Source organism: Sander lucioperca, chromosome 8 (genome assembly GCF_008315115.2).
Source record: "Sander lucioperca isolate FBNREF2018 chromosome 8, SLUC_FBN_1.2, whole genome shotgun sequence".
Lineage (NCBI taxonomy): Eukaryota > Metazoa > Chordata > Actinopteri > Perciformes > Percidae > Sander > Sander lucioperca.
In genome coordinates, this window is record NC_050180.1 from 39,666,337 (window position 1) to 39,684,865 (window position 18,529).

Consider the following 18,529-nt stretch of genomic DNA (forward strand, 5'->3'; position numbering starts at 1 on the left):
TACATGTTGTGATTTGTATAATCACAGCGTGTACAAATAACAAGGTCACATGAGACACAGCCATCTTCTAACTGTATACATACTGGGGACTATATTCTCAGAAGGCGAAGCACTGCTACTTCTGCTACTTGGGCGGAGTGATTTGCTCGCAGCATATGAGAAGCCCTGTGCAACGGAGTTACGACGCGCACGGAGATGAGAAGGGTATGTATGGACTTATCTAACTCTGGGGGATACGGTGAATAAGACAAAGTCCCAATAAGTCGACGTGTTCCCTTAACATTTCTTGCGGTTCAGCTACAATGTTTTGAGCTCACACCACTGTCATATTTGCTGCTGCTCTCATATTTTCATTCTGCATTATTACTTTTCACTTGAAAGAAAACTGAGTTCCATTTAAAATGCAAACTTATTTCTCTCTCTTTTTCTTTTGAAATCAAGCAGATATAGGAGCAGGTCGAAATTAACATTCTAGGGTTTGAAATGTTTAATGTGCTGAGGTTTATGTTTGAGTGGCTAAGTTTCAGGATCTACGTTAACAGGAATGAGATGCTTTTGTCTTCTGCAGCAACAAATTAGCCAAAAATGTACTTGATTTAGCTCGTTTTTTTTTTTTTTTTAATTTCAGACTTTTCCCAGACCTCAGTTTCTTCACAGATTTTAAGGTTTTGACGTTTGTTTGATGATATGATGTCGGCATTTAGCAGTTGGACAATATGACGAACAGAGTCAAATCAATCTGTACAGTAGCTATTAAGTCATTGTTCACCAAAACAATTAACACAGCTATATAGTGTACAGTTCACAGGTGAATGAATGTTCTGTATATATGTGTAATATTTCCACATTTTTTGGACATTTTTCCACATTTTTTATCCAAAATAATTTTGTGATTTTGAGATTATCCAAAACCTGGACATCATGAAATTAAGGTTTCATACTTGCCAGACGTTTCCGACTGATGAGGGAACCCTGAGCCTCAGAGTTTTTTTTTGTTTTTTTTAAATTGTGGACAGGGAGAGGTATAGGTTAAAATGGAAGAGAGGAGAAGACACGACAAAATACAGATAAAACCAGAAAATATTAGAGGGACTGAGGAAAAAGTGGTAAAGATGATGGAGATGGAGAATTTTAACAACATCATGAGTTCATACAACTTACAGTTAGGTGGTCCAACTGGTGATATGGGGTTGAACAGAGCAAATGTGGCATGGGGAGCTCAGCAGAGAGACTTCATTTATTCAGCTCTTTCAGTGCTACACTTCTATTTTCCTCTTCTTCATAGTCTTCCCATACAAAGTGCACAAATAAATGATTTACAGCAGAGGTTATTTTAAACAAACGCACGCAAGCACGCACGCACGCACGCAAGCACGCAAGCATTGTTGGGTTCTAGCCTCATTTCACAAGGTATGACCTGAAAATGATTTATGAAAGGAAATGAAAGAACCGAAGAGAGGACAGAAGAGTTGATAGAGAAAAAGGTGGAGGGGAGAGATTTAAGAAAAAAAGAAGAGCAGCATCCAAACGAGTAGCAGCAGAATGTTTGGGGTTGTGGCTCGGTGACGTCTCTAACTGGAGGAGAAACTGGAAAGATGTCGAAGTGGAGAGTGGTGAAGATGGGGAGGCCTGCTGCTGTCACCGTGTAGTTACCGTTCCACTTACAATGGTCCACTTTTCTGAAAAAGGAGGATAAGAAGAGGAGGAGGAAGAGGAGGAGGTGGGGATTGTTGCCACAACCTACCCTCCCACTGATGATGGGACGAGCTGCTAACATTTCCAGGTCAAAGTTCATCCGATGAAAAGTAAACAGGAAGTGGAATGGGCAGGAGTTGGGTTCAGGGAGAAGCGAATGGGCTTTGATTCAACCCTGTGTCCCCATTAAAGATTTGTTCAAACTGGGAAAAAAAACACACCTTATCAACAGACCCTGTAAAGTCCTCGTCTGTCTGCCTGGAAAAAAAAAAACGACACCTCCATCAGTACAGTGTCAAACCGACAGCGTAATCCTTCAACAAAAACCCCATACTGCACTCTCAGTGCCTTGAGTCTGTAGAGAGAAAAGTTTGGTCAAATCTCAAATCAACACTAAAAGAAATAACAAAAAAACTAAGTCAAGCCTCCAGATTTGGAGCTCGGTCCTTCAGAGTCAATTCCAGCCAGTCGTGAGGCTGAGCAGCAACACCCACCGTCTTTCTGATTAAAGCAGAGAAGACAGAGAGATCGACAGAGAGTGTCAAAGAGTAAAACATAGAAGAAGCGAGGGGAGACTCAAAAGTCCTCTCCACGCCGCAGTGGTCTGCGTGCGAGGCTCTCCCTCCGTCTCCTCTGGTTGATGTCTGCAGTCCGAAAGCAGTTGAGAGTCTGTAGAGTTGAATGTAAGTTTGTCCAGTGTTGGCGGGTGGGATTCTGGGCAGGTAGGCGGGCATACAGTGGCGCCCCCTGGTGCTGTGGTGGAGGAAGATGGCCTGTCCGTCTACCGCTGAGCCGGCTCGCTGCCGGGCAGGGTGATGTTGCCCAGGTGGAGGACAGGAAGTGGGTGAGCCTCTGTGTTGAAGACCCAACTCTCAAACGGCATCAGGTCGTCGCTGGAGAACAACAGGTACAGATACCTGAGGGGAGGGGGGGTTTAACGGAGGGAGGAAAAAGGGGGTGAGGATGAGAATGAGTGGGTAAGAAAAGTGAAGAAGAATAAAGAAGTGAATGACATCACTGAGGCGCAAACCGAAAATATTCTACAGGTTTGTTAAAGTAGAGCACAAAGTGTCAGCTTAAAGGCACAGGAACCTGAAAAGCCTGCATTTGTAGCTAAGTAATAATAATGCATGTTGTCTTGCCAATAGCTCTTTCAGTAATTGCTGTTAATTTCCTTCTATGTTGTTCTATGTTGACCTACATTCTTTAATCTTCATTTCCTGGCTCAGACTCTGGGTTTGAAACCAGTTTGTCTCTATTTGGTCCAAATAGGAGACACAGCTTCACCTGGGCGTCTCCGTTGATGTGTGATTGACATCATTAGTCTAATTAGAGTTCATGGCTGTGGGAGTCCTCCAAATCCACCTGTACACTTTGTGCCAGGTGTGTTGCCAAAGCAACATACGCCACAAGTCTTTGTTGTTTCCGCAGTCATCTTGATTTAATTTGCATTTAATCTTAAGGCCCATGCAGTACCATCCTCATGCCTGGGCTTCGGTGAGAAAAGTTATTTGATGTTTTCCGTAACTTAATTGCACAGTATATCACATGCATTCATACAAATGTAGATACTTTTAATACCTTTTTTCTGTTTAATACATTTTGTGTGAGCAGACAGTGTATAAATAATATCAATAAAGTTCCGATTTAGAGCTTTAACTTAAAACCTGCTCACTTGGTTTATGAAATCTAATCAACATTAACATACATCTGGCAAACGCACACACTGTGCGTTTGCATTGTTTGGATGCTCCATCTTTGTGCAGATTGGCAGCCAATCAGCAGCCTGTTGCTGTATTGCTTTGATGCGATTGGCTCGCAGCCAGCAGGGACAAAGACTGAGAGCATAGATAGACGCCAAAGGCTGCATAACACTGAGACATTCAAATGTCATCGTCTGAGAGAGTAACCAACCAGTTTGGCGGGTGACCTTTGACGACTTATAGACTTTAGACAAATTTCACTGATGTTTCGACGCTGTGTGGGTGTTAATTTCAGACACATCTAAGTTAAAAGTGAAGGGCTAAAAAGTAGCTTCCTGCCAACAGAAGGGCTGACAGAGTAGCCAATAAAGCCCAATTTGCTCTGTTTTATGATTATGTTTGACCCGTCACACACAGGAACATCAGTGTGCACTGAATTATATGTGCACTGCCAGCAGCAGCAGATGACATTCAAAGAGCTGCCAGCAGGGGGAAACAGAGAGCCACATTACTGGGTCACAGTCTGCATTCAGAGCCTCTTCTCCCTTCATCCATCAGTGATGATGATGATGATGCACCACAGAGACATTAGAGTAGTCCTTTGCATTAATCAGCCTTTAAAACACTTTGTGGCAATAAAATAGAAAAACATAACATATGCCAGTGTGTTACCTGTCATTATTGCTCTTAGAAGAGTAATGCTGATATGCAGCAGTTGTACGATTTGTATATGCGACAGGAAGATGTCTGTTAAATAAGTAATTTTGTGGTGTCTTGTAATCCCATGTGGGATGGGCCAAAATGTTTGGCATGACACAGAAATAAAACATAACTAACTAACAAACTAACTAACTAACTAACTGTACAGAAAGTAAGGGTTCTGTGGTCAGGTTACTGACGCTATAATAATAAAAAATGAAAAGATGAAAGGTAAACTAGCCTATAATATGATTTGTAAAGCTTCTTTTAATTCTACCATTTTGGAGGCATTCCATTTAAAAAATTTAAGTTTTCACAGGACCATAAACAGCTTCATTATGTCACTAAATAGTTCTGCTACAGTAGAATTACCCAGGAGCTTTAATAAAAATGACCCAATACACAGAGTACTATGATGTTAGCACACTGTGTTATAAATACTAAGAGCTATCTGTAAGTATATTTGTTATACTTCAAATGTGCTCTTTAAAGTTATAATCCTGAAGATTTTCATGAAAACATGTTTTTTTATTCCTACTTTTGCTCAGCATTTTTCAATAACAGTCTTTCAAAGTATTTACATTCGGTAGTTACCGCTCTATATAGTAGTTTTTATTGTTGGTGGCAGAGTCCGCCATTCCCGCACTGGATTCAAATTGCCTTCACACGCACGAGGGATTCGCAGGAAACCAAGCGTGTGTAAACCAGCGTTACTGTTTGAATTTTATCTCGCCGATATCTGCCTCATTCTTTAATGTTCGCTCTCTTGGCAAGCAAACCAAACATGTCCTATTGCTGCTAGTTCCTATTAAAAGCATACCAAACACGGGGTGACTTTAATTGTGAAGCGAAACATTTCTAAATATCGCAAGGAGTTATGGAACAAGAGGGAGCAGCCACAGTGAGCTGTCAGATGAAAGCTGCACAACTTCAACTCCTCAGCAACATAACCGGCTCTTTTCACCGTGCACTGCTGTTGTGTGGAAAACTACTCTAATGAAATCAGATCGCAGTTGCTCATGTCATGATGGAAAAAGGCCAATTATTGACTGAATTCTTTGCTAAAACAACTTAAATGTATTTGGCTGTGTGGTAAACAGATGCACCAACTGCAAGCAAGCAAGTAGCTGCTCAACGAGTGTTTAGTGTGGTATTACCGTACTTGCTGGTACTACCAGTAATCACCAAATCAACCCGGGACTGAGCAGATTTTGTGTTTGAGGAGATTTTTTTTTTTTTTTCATTATCTGTTTATAAAACCTAAAAGGATGCCTGCTAAAGGTCTGTGACTGACACGCTGCCGCTTTTATCTTTGCAAAAAGATTTTTCGGCTCATTTATTTAAAACCATTACACAAAATATGAGCACGTAATTGCTGCAATCATTTTTTGCTGACAAGTCCTTTCAATCAGCCAACCCACCACCTACCCACCAAATTATTGCCTTCATCACAAAGGTGATTAATGAATCATCAAAGATCAAGCCAAATATTCAACGGATTCAAAGTTGGCTTACTTGAGCGTCTCGGCCAGGAAGAAGCTTTGCTGCACATCGTCATAGGTCGGGTTGGAGGAGTAGACATCCTTCACCCCGGAGAAACCTCCGCTCACCCTGCAGTACTTATCAATGGCCTGGAGGAGACAAGGAGAGAAGGAGGGAAGGAAAGGAAGAGACAGGAGGAGAATAAAAAGGAAGGGAGAACATAAGAAGAATGAGGAAAGTGGGTGGAAGGAAAAGGAAAGGAGGAAGAAGGTAAGGAATTAAGGAGAAAGCAAAAAGATGGAGTGAACGGAAAGGGAAAAAAGAGGATATAGAGAAAAGGGCAAGTGGTGGGATAGACAGAAATACAAAAAGAAAGCAAAACAAAAAGAGGGAATTTGGATAAAAAAAAAAGGAAAGAGAATGACAGCGAGAAAAATGAGAAGAAGCAAAAGGAAAAGGGCAAAGAGAAAACGTGGGGGGGATGGAGAGCACAATTTTAATAAGCTCACAAAAGCATGCTATAATTAATTTCTTTCCTTGTGACAGATTAGAGCGAGTCCTGGGGAGACCCATACAGCTAACAGCAGCTGTAGAAAAACGGAAGGAAATGAAGATTACCACAAACGCCTCCCTACATTTACATTTCATTATAGAACATTTTCTTCTCGTCCCTCCTCTCCTCGAATCCGCTTCATAGGGAGGGAACACACTCATTTGTTTCATGTAATGCTACATCTGAGGCTGAGGGAGCTGCTGCATAATGGCAAAGTAAAAAATTGGTTACACTTTACTTGAAGGTAGCTACATAAGAGTGACATGACACTGTCATGAACGTGTCATAAACATTATAAACAAGTCATAAACGTTTATGACTTAACGCTTCTTTTAGTAAGTGTCTCATTCGGTTTTTGTCATGACAAGTTATGGTTAGAGTTAGGGTTCATGTCACTCTTATGTAGATACCTTCAAGTAAAGTGTTGCCAAAGTTTTTCTTTAAGTGAGGCAGACCCTGTGGTGGTCTGTCAGGGGTCTTTTTTTTTTTTTAACAATCTCCTAAAAATAAAAAATGTGAGAGGTTTCTTTCTAAACATGTCTTTTGTTCTTAGTTTTTAGTAGCTGTCTGTGATAAAGAAAACAACATCTACTCTGTGTATGAATGGAATGTAAGATACATTCAGGGAGAGGTTCAATCAGATTTCTTTGGACGTCGGATTTTCTTTAAATCCTAACAAAAGCACACATGGTGTCCAGTCTTTTCAGGAGAAATTTAACCCATGTTCGTAGGTGGTTAAATTGTGATGTAAATCCCTTCTCCGTGCATTCATGTTGACTTTTGAGGGTTTATCTCTGATCCTCTAAATGACAGCAGACGTGATATCAATGTTTCAACAACATCAACAACAAACATCACAACCAAGAAGACAGCCAGTCAGATAACAGCAGAGCTTGGACCATTTAAATAGGCATTTTATTCACTGCGACTCAAACACATCCAGAATAAGCAACAATAAACAATAGCAAGTTACTGGCCTGCTGCATCCAGTGTTGCTAGTCAGAAATAAACTGTCACCTCTTTGTTTCTATGCTGCAGTGACAGCAAATGAAGACCAACAAAAACCTAATTTAACATCTTTTGTAACATAACTTACCTTAGATATCGATTTCTAACATTTCTGATAAAACTAGCACAAATATGTATGATTTTTCCATTCTAATATGAAAACAGTATTCTCATATTAAGAGGCAACACTCACAAATAAAATATTTATACATTAATAAATCATTTAACTGGGGTGCTGATGATTTTTGAGGATTTAGCACACAGCAAAGCAGAGTTTGTGATTTTTTAGCATTTCTAAAAGAGTGGCAAATAAGTGGGCCAGCAAAACCAAGAAAATGTCACATATAATGGCACTTTCCCCCCCCACAGAGCACACCCTGATGATGCCCTACCGACTAAATGTCGAGTGCTGTTTTGGCTCTGAGGAGTAACAATGTATCCTCTAGCTGAAAACAAGTCTAATTTGTGAGCAGGTGCTTTCCCCGTCTGCACACACCCACACCCACGAGTCAGCAACACCTCATTAAAAATGCAGCAATCGTCCAGCTCGTGACACTGACGGTATGCTATTACCTGTGTGCTCTATTGATTTGCAATAAGGACTTGTTACAGTGAAATTGGTGCCTCCATAAATGTTTTGCCTGCATTACAGTCCTGCTCATACCTTATCGACTTTCACTATTAATGCATGTAATTGAAAGCATTATCTATGTCCTTGTCTTTCAGAGTGCGTCTTTTTCTCGCACACGCGCTCGTCTTCTCCCTCCATCCAGTCCTCGATTGACCGTTTTGCTGTCAGCAGATTTCCGTCGCAAGGAATTTGTACTGTAATTCCTGTAATTAATAGCCTGCTGCGCCCGACATGCGTTTTCCCTTCTGGAGCCACACTGCAGTGTCCCGCAAAAAAAAGAAAACACACACCACTCACCACACACACCATAATAATGGGTGGTTAAAAGACACATTTCAAACAAGTCACATTTGCACTCCAAAATCTTCTTACTGGGTTACAGTATACCCAGTATAACTGTACCCATAAATGTAGAACACACACACACAGAATATTTGTGCTACATAAATTACCTGATAAAACGTCTACCTGTAGGAAAAGGAGGAGTGGAGTGTCTGCAGCTGCTAAGTAAGGACACATTTCACATTACAGCAGCAGCTGGGCTTCACCTTCTCACACACACACACACACACACACACACACACACACAGGTAAAAGCCAGCGGTAATGGCTACTGTGAACAGAGGAAGCGTGACAAATAGAGGCAGGTTTGGTGGAGCAGATGGATGCAGCTGTGGTACGGGGGGAGGGAGCTGAGCTTTGAGGCAACATACAGAGAGGAGCGCAGGTGTCTGTGAAAAGTGTGTGTATTCGGTATAAGGTGTTGTGTGAGAAACTTGGTACAAAAAAAAAAACGGGAACATTTTAAGAGATGGAAAAAATGCAAAAGCGAAAAAGCAGAAAGCATTAAATAAGCGGAGTATCCAAGATGGCCTAAATCCATACTAAATACTAATTCTAGGCAGGTTTTCAGTATGCAGTGTGTTCAAACTGGAAAAGTAACAATGTTTATGCCAAAAAAACATCTCAAGCAAGTCAGACACCATTTTAAAATTTTACTTTAAAGACTTTACTCAAACCTAGTGACTTTTGAACATCCGTGTGCTAAACAGACATAAAACTATAGATTAGCAAAATTAAATAAGATCAGAAAAAGAACGTCTAGGATCTATCATCTGCATTAGTATGCATGTATATATGCAATATTAAAAATGCAAGGGAAGAAAAGATGAGCCCTTCAGCACCAGCTCTCTTTAGTGTCACTCTTACTCAGTGCAATCACACATCATAAACACACTTTGCCAACGTATTTGCTTTCCACACGAGTGCAAACGCACTTACTCCCACTCAGAAAAACAAAGACAAGTAGTTTCACTGCTTCAAATTGGAGGGAAAATAGGTGACAAGATGACTGACAGGAGAAAGAGAAAAAAAGGAGAGTATGAAAAGAGTGGGAGAGAAAAACAGAAAAGGATGACTAGCAGGCCGGTTGAGGTTTAGACAGAGAAGACACATTGACTGCAGCATAGAAGACGAGCTCTTTAATCCTCTGTCAGGAGTGGAGCAGAGGAGTGAAGGATAGAGAAGGCTTTCATTTCTGTTCTACTTTCATAAAGCGTTTCATATTAAAACACAAAGGGAAGAATAAATAACTAATAACACCTGAAAGAATCACAAGTCCTCACATTCACCTGCATGTCACACACAGAGAGAGAGAGACAGAGAGAGAGAGAGACAGAGAGAGAGAGAGACAGAGAGAGAGAGACTGACTGACTGACTGACAGACATAACAAAAGTAGTTCTCTACCTATATGTGCTTTACTGCAAGGTCAAAATCTCTTATCCCTTAAAACAATACCGCAGTCACACGATACACAGACCTGAAGAGACAATACAAGAAACTGGGAGATAACATTTCTGTCTGCAGCTGAGTGAGACCTGCACTAAATCTGGTTTCACAAGCTCAAATTAAGCTTAAAACAACTCCCTGCCACTGGGTGTCATAGGTTCAGGGGGAATGGCATGAAAACAAATGAAGACTCACAATTACGCAGAGTCTGACCTTCTGACTCAAAAGTCGATATTAAATCAGTCGCAACCGCAGCAAAACAAGCTCAGCTCACTGTTTAAATACTTTCACTTTTTCACTTTCCAATGGAAACTAAGCAAATAATATATATATATATATATATATATATTCAGGAGCTTTGCCATTTATTAATCTCAAACCACAACACCCACTGTGATTTTGATCTTGTGCTGTTAATGTACCAGTACTTGGAGCGGCTAAAAAGGAACAAAGAAAGGCTCGCATCACAGCAATAATTCCTAACATTTTATATACCAAATAAAAACGTGAGCAAAGAAGTCCTAATTACATAAAACAGTTTCCATAATAGTTTTGCTGAGAAGCGCAATGAATTGCTGCTCAAAATGTTCCTGACTCTGAGTATGACCATATTCAATTTTAAATAGTTCACTGGACATTGCTATAACGGGTCAGGCTGTACAAGTCAGCTCAAATTATAATGTAACACATTGAAAATGTCCTCATTTTTAAACTATCATACATTAAATGATTAAATGTTATACGTCAGAGGGTTGCTGGTATGGCAAAGTAAAATTTGATGTTATTTTACTGTACAGTTTTTTTAATTTTATTTTTTGAAAATGAAAAGGGAAACTCGCCTGGAAATGCCGAACATCGAAAACCAATGTCCACATGGTTAAACTTTCATAACATCTTTTCCTTTAGAGCTTTTCCGACATTTTCAGTTGAGTCATGTTCAGGATGAGCCTGACTACGACCATGTAAAATCTGAGGTAATTTTACTATCTCCCTCCAAACTAAATTAAAAGTTGGCAGCGCTGTGGAAGCTGTGCTTTGGATCAGCATGAACATGCGTAATAAAAAATAAAAAAATTAGTTTGGAAAGGAAGAATCAAGCTAAATAAAGTCTGGATAGAGTGAGCTTCAAATGTCCTTTAACAACACACACTACTTTTCAAAAACTGCTCGTCATCATACTATTTTTATTCAGACTGTCATTTAGTAGATTTAGTTTACCCTGGTGGTGTAATTCATTTCTCACTTAATTCCAGGTTGATTTTGTACCATTATAAGACGACATTTCTCATAAACCCCACTGAATTATGCTCTCTCTCCTGTGTCATGCTCTGAGTGTTTTCGAGAGCAAGACATTTGAGCAAGAACTGATGATTCATAGAGGGAACTTTTCCATCAGACTTTACCTTTGTTATGGCTGTCCTCCATTTAACAACGCCAGCAACTCTGAAAGCTTGAGCTCATTTTCGTGTGGGAGAACAGGGTCTTACAACTGTACTTGTTTTGTGCTGCAAAGCAAATCCAACAGCTGTCTTCCCAGATCCTTCCTGGGGATTCACATTGCACAAAGCAACTCATTTATTTACAGATGTTACAATGACATGTATGACATTTACCTGTGCTGCCTCCCAGCCCCACTGTCGATATTTGGGATCGTGGGTGAACCTCCACATGTACCAGTAGGTCTCGATGACCTCCGGCCGCAGGATGTAGTACTTTTCGTTCTGCCGTACGGCCACCGCCTCCAGGCCGCTGTCGAACTTAAAGGCCTCCGGGCCAAGCTTCAACACTTGAGGGAAGGAGAAAAGGGTTGAGAAGGATAAAGGAGAGATAAAGAGGGGGAGGAGGAAAGGGTAGAAAAAAGACATGGAGGGGAGAAGAGTAACAGAGGAGGTGGTGACAGGGAAAGAGGGAAAAGGGAGGCAACAAGAAAAGCAAGAGGGATATAGGGATAGGGGGGAACAGAAAAAAGACAAATATGAAGAAATGGGAGAGGAGAGATGGAGGGAAAGATGGAAAAGGGGGAGTAAATGACAGTGATCAGAGAGACAAAGGAAGAAAGTGAGGAAGGTTAAAAAGGGAAAGGATGAATAAGAGAGGAAGACAGAGAGGAAATACACATCTTTTGCTCCTTGACTGTCGTTTTGGTTCAGTTGCTGGTGATAACACAAGTGTGTGTGTGTGTGTTTGTGTTTTCCCTGTGTTTTTTTTTTCTCAACCACTGCCAATTAAGTGTGATGGGCATTAGAACTCGAAAATTACTGAGACGTTTAAAGAGGTGGGGACATGGCTGTCTCTGAAAGGATTAAACACATACACTCTCTCACTGTCTGCCGTGAATGACTCCTCATTAACAACTAACAGGCCAACTTCAGACAGCTTGATCGTTGCTATCAAACTCCCTGCCACCTAAACAGAAAGTTCTCCCTTTCTCTCTCCCACCCTCCCTCTCTTTCCATCTTCATTTGTTGCCATGGCAAACTCTCCTCTTTCTCAGAGCAACCTCACGATTTCTGAACACACACACACACACACACACACACACACACACACACACACACACACACACACACACACACACACACACACACACACACACGCGCATGCACGCACGCACGCACGCACGCACGCACGCACGCACGCTTATTTGCTTTAACTAAATAAATCAAATAAAAATTAAAGTCTGGTTTGAAGCACTAGTTCATTTTGAGGTTATAGGCGTGCCATTTACAGAGCATGCAGAGATAGCAATAATGAGGATAATAATAATAATAATAATAATAATGGCTTAAAAGTAAGAAACACCATAGAAATAAAATGTAAAATAATCTCATCTTCAGGTTGTTACATTTAATAGTTATTGGGCTTTCATGGCAGTGTTATTCATTCTATAAGTACACGTGTGTGTTTGTGTCCCTCCTCACCCGTCCTGTCGTAGGACTCGTGGCAGGTGTGTGCGATCTCAGCTCCCAGCTGCAGGTAGTGTCCGGCCTTGTCGTCGGGCGAGCCGTCAGCGCCCAACGCAAACATGCCGCCGGCGAAGCAGGCCAGGTGGCCCATCTTCCTCTCCAGGTGGCCGTTCTTCCACTCACCAATGAATGTCAGGCCGCCGTTGGATTTGCGTATCAGGTGGCGCTCGATGGCCTGGAGGGAGGAAGTGTGTGTGTGTGTGTGTGTGTGGGTGTGTGTGTGTGTGTGTGTGTGTGTGTGTGTGGTAATTGAGAATGTATTTGTGGACGTTTGTGAGAAAATACAGCCCAAGAAAAAAGGGGGTGACGCAGTATGTTTTTAGTGAGAGGTTACAAATGGAATTTTGAGTTTGTGTGAGAGTATTTGTATGCAGATAGTGATTGAATGAGTACATTAGGAAGTGTGAAATGTTTGTGTTTGGGTGAGAATGAAGAGATAAAGTCAGAAAAGGGGGAATGACACAGTATTTATTATAGCAGGCATGTGGATGAAGGTTATGAATGAAATATTAAGGGTGTGCGTGCGTGTATGTGTGTGTGTGTGTGTGAGAATATGGGGTTAAGTTGTGTGAATGGGGCATTGACGTTGAGTGCATGTGTATGAGGGTGGGGAGGAAGAAGAAAACAGAACAAAAGTGGTGAGTGCAGAATTTAAAACCCAGCCACATCCCTCACCCTTCGCTCTGTAGCATCTGTTCTGCTCACTCTCTGACACTCCTAATGATTGACGGACATCTTCATCAAGTACAGACCACTATCATCTGCTTCCTGCTAAATCCACTCTCATTTTATTTAGGCTTTGAGCCTGTGAAGTTCTAATATACTAGCTGGGCCTGGTTTTATGACTTTATTTCTTTTCGTCCTTTAATAAAAGTGTAAAACAACAAAAATTAAAAACTATACATTCAGAGTGAAATAAAATGTCCTACATAACTAACATAATGTATATAAGAAAATATATATATATATATATATATATATATATATAAAAAAACATGAATGTTTCCTAAAATACATTTTAATTCTTCCTGTGGGTGTCCGGTGATTTGACAGGAAACCGATTGAAATATAATCAAATTAAGAGTTTGTCTTTACTGTAATTGGTTCATCTTTCTCTGCAGTAGTGTTTTAAAGTAGTATTTTTATACTGTGCAAGAATAAATGGCTGCAAATGTTGTCTTCCAATGGAGAAAAAAAAATAATTGACTGAGCAAAAGAAAGAATTGAGTTTTTTTTTTAAATATATAAATACATTTTTGTTTTCCTCAGTTATGCACACTGTGAGTGTCCATTTGGTTCAGCAGCTAGCATATGTGGAAAGAACTGTATGCTATGTAACTGCATTGTACTGTACCTCGATGGCGTCATCATAGGTCTTGCGGGCTTCTGTATCGGTCTTGTCTGACATAAGCCATGCCTTCAGCAGGTACTCGTAAAAACTGTCCCCAAGTCCTCCAACTGAGGTGTGGTCTGGAGAAAGGGAGGGAAAAGAAAAAGGGTTAAAAAGTGCACGGTGGAGGGACACGAGCGAGCGAGGATTTTGATTTTGTCTGAAAGTCATTAGCAGAGAGCAAAATATATATACTGTATCAAAAGCATCGTTCGAAACCCTGGGTGTTTTTTCTTCTCTGCACCCACAACATATTGGCAGCATGTTTCCACTCATTTCCCATTTTTGTTTACCGTTTCCCTGATGTGCTCACATTTCAATGTCCCCAAACGTCCTCTTGAAAGTTTACACAGCTTTCATGGCTGTCCTAATTTGCAGGACACCACATAGAGATGATGGGACGCAGCCAGCAGTCATTCTGAACAGACTGAAAATAATTTATTTTCTCCAGAGCAAGTTTTGAGCCCACTTGATCTAATTTTTAATGGCAATTTGGTTCATTTCAGGGGCTATTTCACTGACCTATGAAATACTTTTGACAATATTAGCAAAGAAAAGACATTTGTGAATATGAGATTATATTATACACTATATTATACACTGGTACACTATATTGCTATAGTGTACCATTATGACAGTAGATACTGTCACATATAATCAAAATCTTAAGCAAATCTACTTTAGAGTTTGATTATATGTGACTTTGGTTTTATGAATAACAACTTGTTGGTTGTGCAGTTATTCAAAGATACTTTAAACTGAACAAATTAATGGTGCAGTAGGTAAGACTTATCAAACTAACTTTCTGTCTGTAGTGCGATTTGCAAAAATTCCCAAATTTCAGTAAGGAAAATTCAGTCTTTCCTTTGGAGCTCCTCTTGCCAGAATCAGAAGAAGTACTCAGTTCGTTTACTGAAGTAAAAGTAGAAATACCACAGTGTAGAAATACTCCGTTACAAGTAAGTAAGAGTCTTGGTGTAGTCATGGACTCAGACTTGAATTTCAACAGCCACATTAAGACAATTACAAAGTCAGCCTATTATCACCTTAAGAATATATCAAGGGTTAAAGAACGTATGTCTCAGCAGGATCTGGAAAAACTTGTCCATGCTTTTATCTTCAGTAGACTTGACTACTGTAACGGTGTCTTTACAAGTCTCCCTAAAAAATCAATCAGACAGCTGCAGCTGATTCAGAACGCTGCTGCTCGAGTCCTCACTAAGACCAAGAAAGTGGATCACATCACCCCAGTTCTGAAGTATTTACACTGGCTTCCAGTGCCTCAAAGAATTGATTTCAAAATACTTTTGCTGGTTTATAAATCACTAAACGGTTTAGGGCCAAAATACATTTCTGATCTGCTGCTACACTATGAACCACCCAGACCTCTCAGGTCGTCTGGGTCAGGTCTGCTTGTTGTCCCTGTCAGAGTCAGAACTAAACAGGGGGAAGCAGCATTCAGTTTTTATGCTCCACATATCTGGAACAAACTCCCAGAAAACTGCAGGTCCGCCGCAACTCTCAGTTCTTTTAAATCAAAGCTGAAGACCTTTCTTTTTGATGTTGCCTTTCTTTAAATAATTGTTCATTTCTTATACTGCACTGTAACTTTTATTCTCGTATTTTATCTTTTTGATGTTGCCTTTCTTTAAATAATTGTTAATGTATAAGTCTTCTGGGAGGGCAGGTTCGGAACCTGTGTTGCAACAGAAAAAGAGTTAAAGTATAAGTCCTCTGGGAGGCCCGAGTTGGACTCTGTTAACTTGTTGTTATACTGCACTGTAAATTTTATTCTCGTGTTTTATCTGTTTTTAATTGTTTTTAACTGCTCTTTAATGTTTTATGTAAAGCACTTTGGATTGCCCTGTTGCTGAAATGTGCTATACAAATAAAGCTGCCTTGCCTTACAAAAGTTTAAAGTTAACTTGTTTTGCTGGGGTGAAATGCTCTTAATGTCTTTGGATTTAGACTGGAAGTCAATAATCCTTTGTTCATGCACACAATTATTCATTAGCAGGAGAGAGAGAGAGAGAGAGAGAGAGAGAGCATGAGAGTGACAGTAAATCCCCCATAATACAGTAGAAATTACTTCACTGTAACATAGCAACGATTTAACGAGAGTTTTAACCATAACAACCTTGAAATGTGAAACTTCCATCCAACCTGATCGTACCAGGGAACGATAAGGTCAAGTCAAAATTAAAAAAGGTCAGGTCACGTAAAAACTACAAAAAACTTTTTTTTTGCCACCTGTTGCTTTTATTGTACTATTTCACAAGATGGTGATGGAGGGTTGTATTAGGGCTGCTCGATTATGGGAAAAAATATAGTCACGAATATTTCGGTCAATATTGAAATCACGTTAATTTAACACGATTACTCATTGACTTCTGGAAAGAGGTTGCAATTATTGAACTTAGTGGAAAAAGTTAAATAAATCAACAGTAAAAAAAGAAACACATACAACTGTGAAATTTGCCTTAAAGTGCTCATTTTCAGGTTCATAATTGTATTTAGAGGTTGTACCAGAATAGGTTTAATTTTCAGAAAACACCATATATTTGTTGTACTGCACATTGCTGCTCCTCTTTTCACCCTGTGTCACACTTCTGTTCCATCTTTGTTGGGAGTTGCACATGCGCAGTAAGTACTGCTAGCTAGTCAGAAGCAGAGTATGAGGGCGTGCCATGCTAGCAGCTAGGCGAGCATTATAACATGTGTTACAAAGTGACGCATGTTTGTCTCTGAAGTAAAGTCTGAACTACAATAGAGCTGTTTGGAGCAGTTTGTGAACAGTGTTTTCTGTTGGAGATGGTAAGTCCCTTTGGGGTGGACTTTGGGCTTTTTCACTTTGTAAACCTATAATGTGCACAAAAAGATATATAACACAATAAAGGAAAGGGGAAAAGCCAAAAAGCATAATATGAGCACTTTAATACTTTTCCTATTGAAACTGAGAAAATAAGACTTTACTTGCAAAACGTAATGAGCTAAATAATAGTTTTTCTCGATTATTCCGTTTTTGTGATCATTGGGAGGCGAAATCATAATCACGATTACATTTCGATTAATTGCACAGCCCTAGGTTGTATGTGGTTTTCCAAGGCTCGCCGTCTTTTGTTTTGGTTTTTCTTCTTTTTTTGATTTGCAAAATCTCACAAATTACTGTCCTTTGTCCAGTGGTTGACTTTGTTTTAATTATTATGATCGTATTACTATGATAATACTATTGATTATAAATACTTGAGTATAGTATAGTTTTTCAGACCTTTAACAATGCCAATACAAGCAGCAATAGTCCTGTGTATTACATGCACTCAAAGTTTGGGCACTTGAGAGATAATTGATGGTTGATACATGGGACATTTTCTGACAACATGCTGCTCGCTGCCACACTGTCTCAAAGCTTTTGTGAGAGGTATTTTTACATTTAAGCCTGTAAATAACCAGACTCCCATCTAATGGAGAGGCTCTGAATAATTTCTTGCTGTGCTCATCTTGCATTGTCTTGCTATTCTCTTATAAGTCTCTCATAAGTCTGTCTTATGTTTGCCGATCTCTTTTTACTGACTGAGTCTTTGATTTTTACAATAACATATGTGAAAACACATCTAAGGCGATGGCACATAAAAATGGAATAAAAAATGGAATAAAAACACTTGGTGGAGCCTGATGTATCACAGGGAGCACTACACAAATAACGAGTGAAATCACAGCATCCAAAGAGAATGAAGATAATGCACCACCCACAGCTCCATTGGCCTCTTTACACAAGACCATTTTGGAATCTAAGGAGGAAAATAAGAAGGCATCGCAGATTGCGCAGAGATTAAAATACAAATTGGAGCAGGAAGTGCTCATTCAAGTTCTGTCTGATCTTTTCTTGTATCTTCCCCTTGTCCTTCTGCCTTTCTCTGTTTCACAAACACCTCCAACGCTCTTTCAACTTAGCAACCACCCACACACACTCCCTCAACTCCTCTCCATCAATTTTCTGCCAAGCAAAGGATCCAGGTCATGCAGGGAGCGCCTGTCAATCAAAGGCAGGGTCTGCTGAGAAGGCGGCTTCAAACGCACATTAAAACCGCAGACGCATGTACACAAGCGGACATCTTCACAAATCTCCAAAAAAACCCCACTCTGGTGTAAAACACATGTGAAGGGCACAGCCTGCTAGAGTAATACCAATAACTTGTGTGCATGTAAGAATGCGAAAGTGCAAGTAATTTCTATGTAGCACCCAGCCCAATGAAGAACACAACAGCGAAAGGTCAGCCTTGTTTTAGTTCATGTTGATGCATAACACCACGTCTTTTTTACCACCCAAAAAAATCCTGTTAAGATGTGTGTTCATTGCTTATAATTGTTTTTAATCAACAGCCATCAATTGACACCATTAGGACAGGTGGACAATAATGCCCAGAAAAAAAAGCCCTGAACGCATTGCTAAAGTTTTAGTTGATAGAGGATAAAAGATGGGGGTTCTCGATAGAGATGAACGGTATTCCAAGAGTTATATATGATGCACGTGTATGTTTACTTCTATTTAATATATTTTATTGAGGTTGATCATATTTAAAGATCCCAAGGTTGAGCATGTTTGTTTGATGTGC

At 40.0% G+C, this 18,529-nt stretch overlaps 1 protein-coding gene across 1 annotated transcript in view; it reads right to left on the reverse strand.

The window, feature by feature from the left end:
• Window positions 1–433: 433 nt before the first annotated feature.
• The window catches only part of man1a2 (mannosidase, alpha, class 1A, member 2), a 130,586-nt gene continuing 112,490 nt past the window's right edge, over window positions 434–18,529 (reverse strand). The window contains exons 10-14 of the mRNA XM_031310949.2: window positions 13,881–13,996; window positions 12,482–12,701; window positions 11,174–11,346; window positions 5,613–5,728; window positions 434–2,612 (exon numbers count right to left, since the gene is read on the reverse strand). Coding sequence (XP_031166809.1) covers window positions 2,477–2,612; window positions 5,613–5,728; window positions 11,174–11,346; window positions 12,482–12,701; window positions 13,881–13,996 — 761 coding nt within the window. The 3' untranslated portion in view covers window positions 434–2,476. The remainder of the gene's footprint in view (window positions 2,613–5,612; window positions 5,729–11,173; window positions 11,347–12,481; window positions 12,702–13,880; window positions 13,997–18,529) is intronic.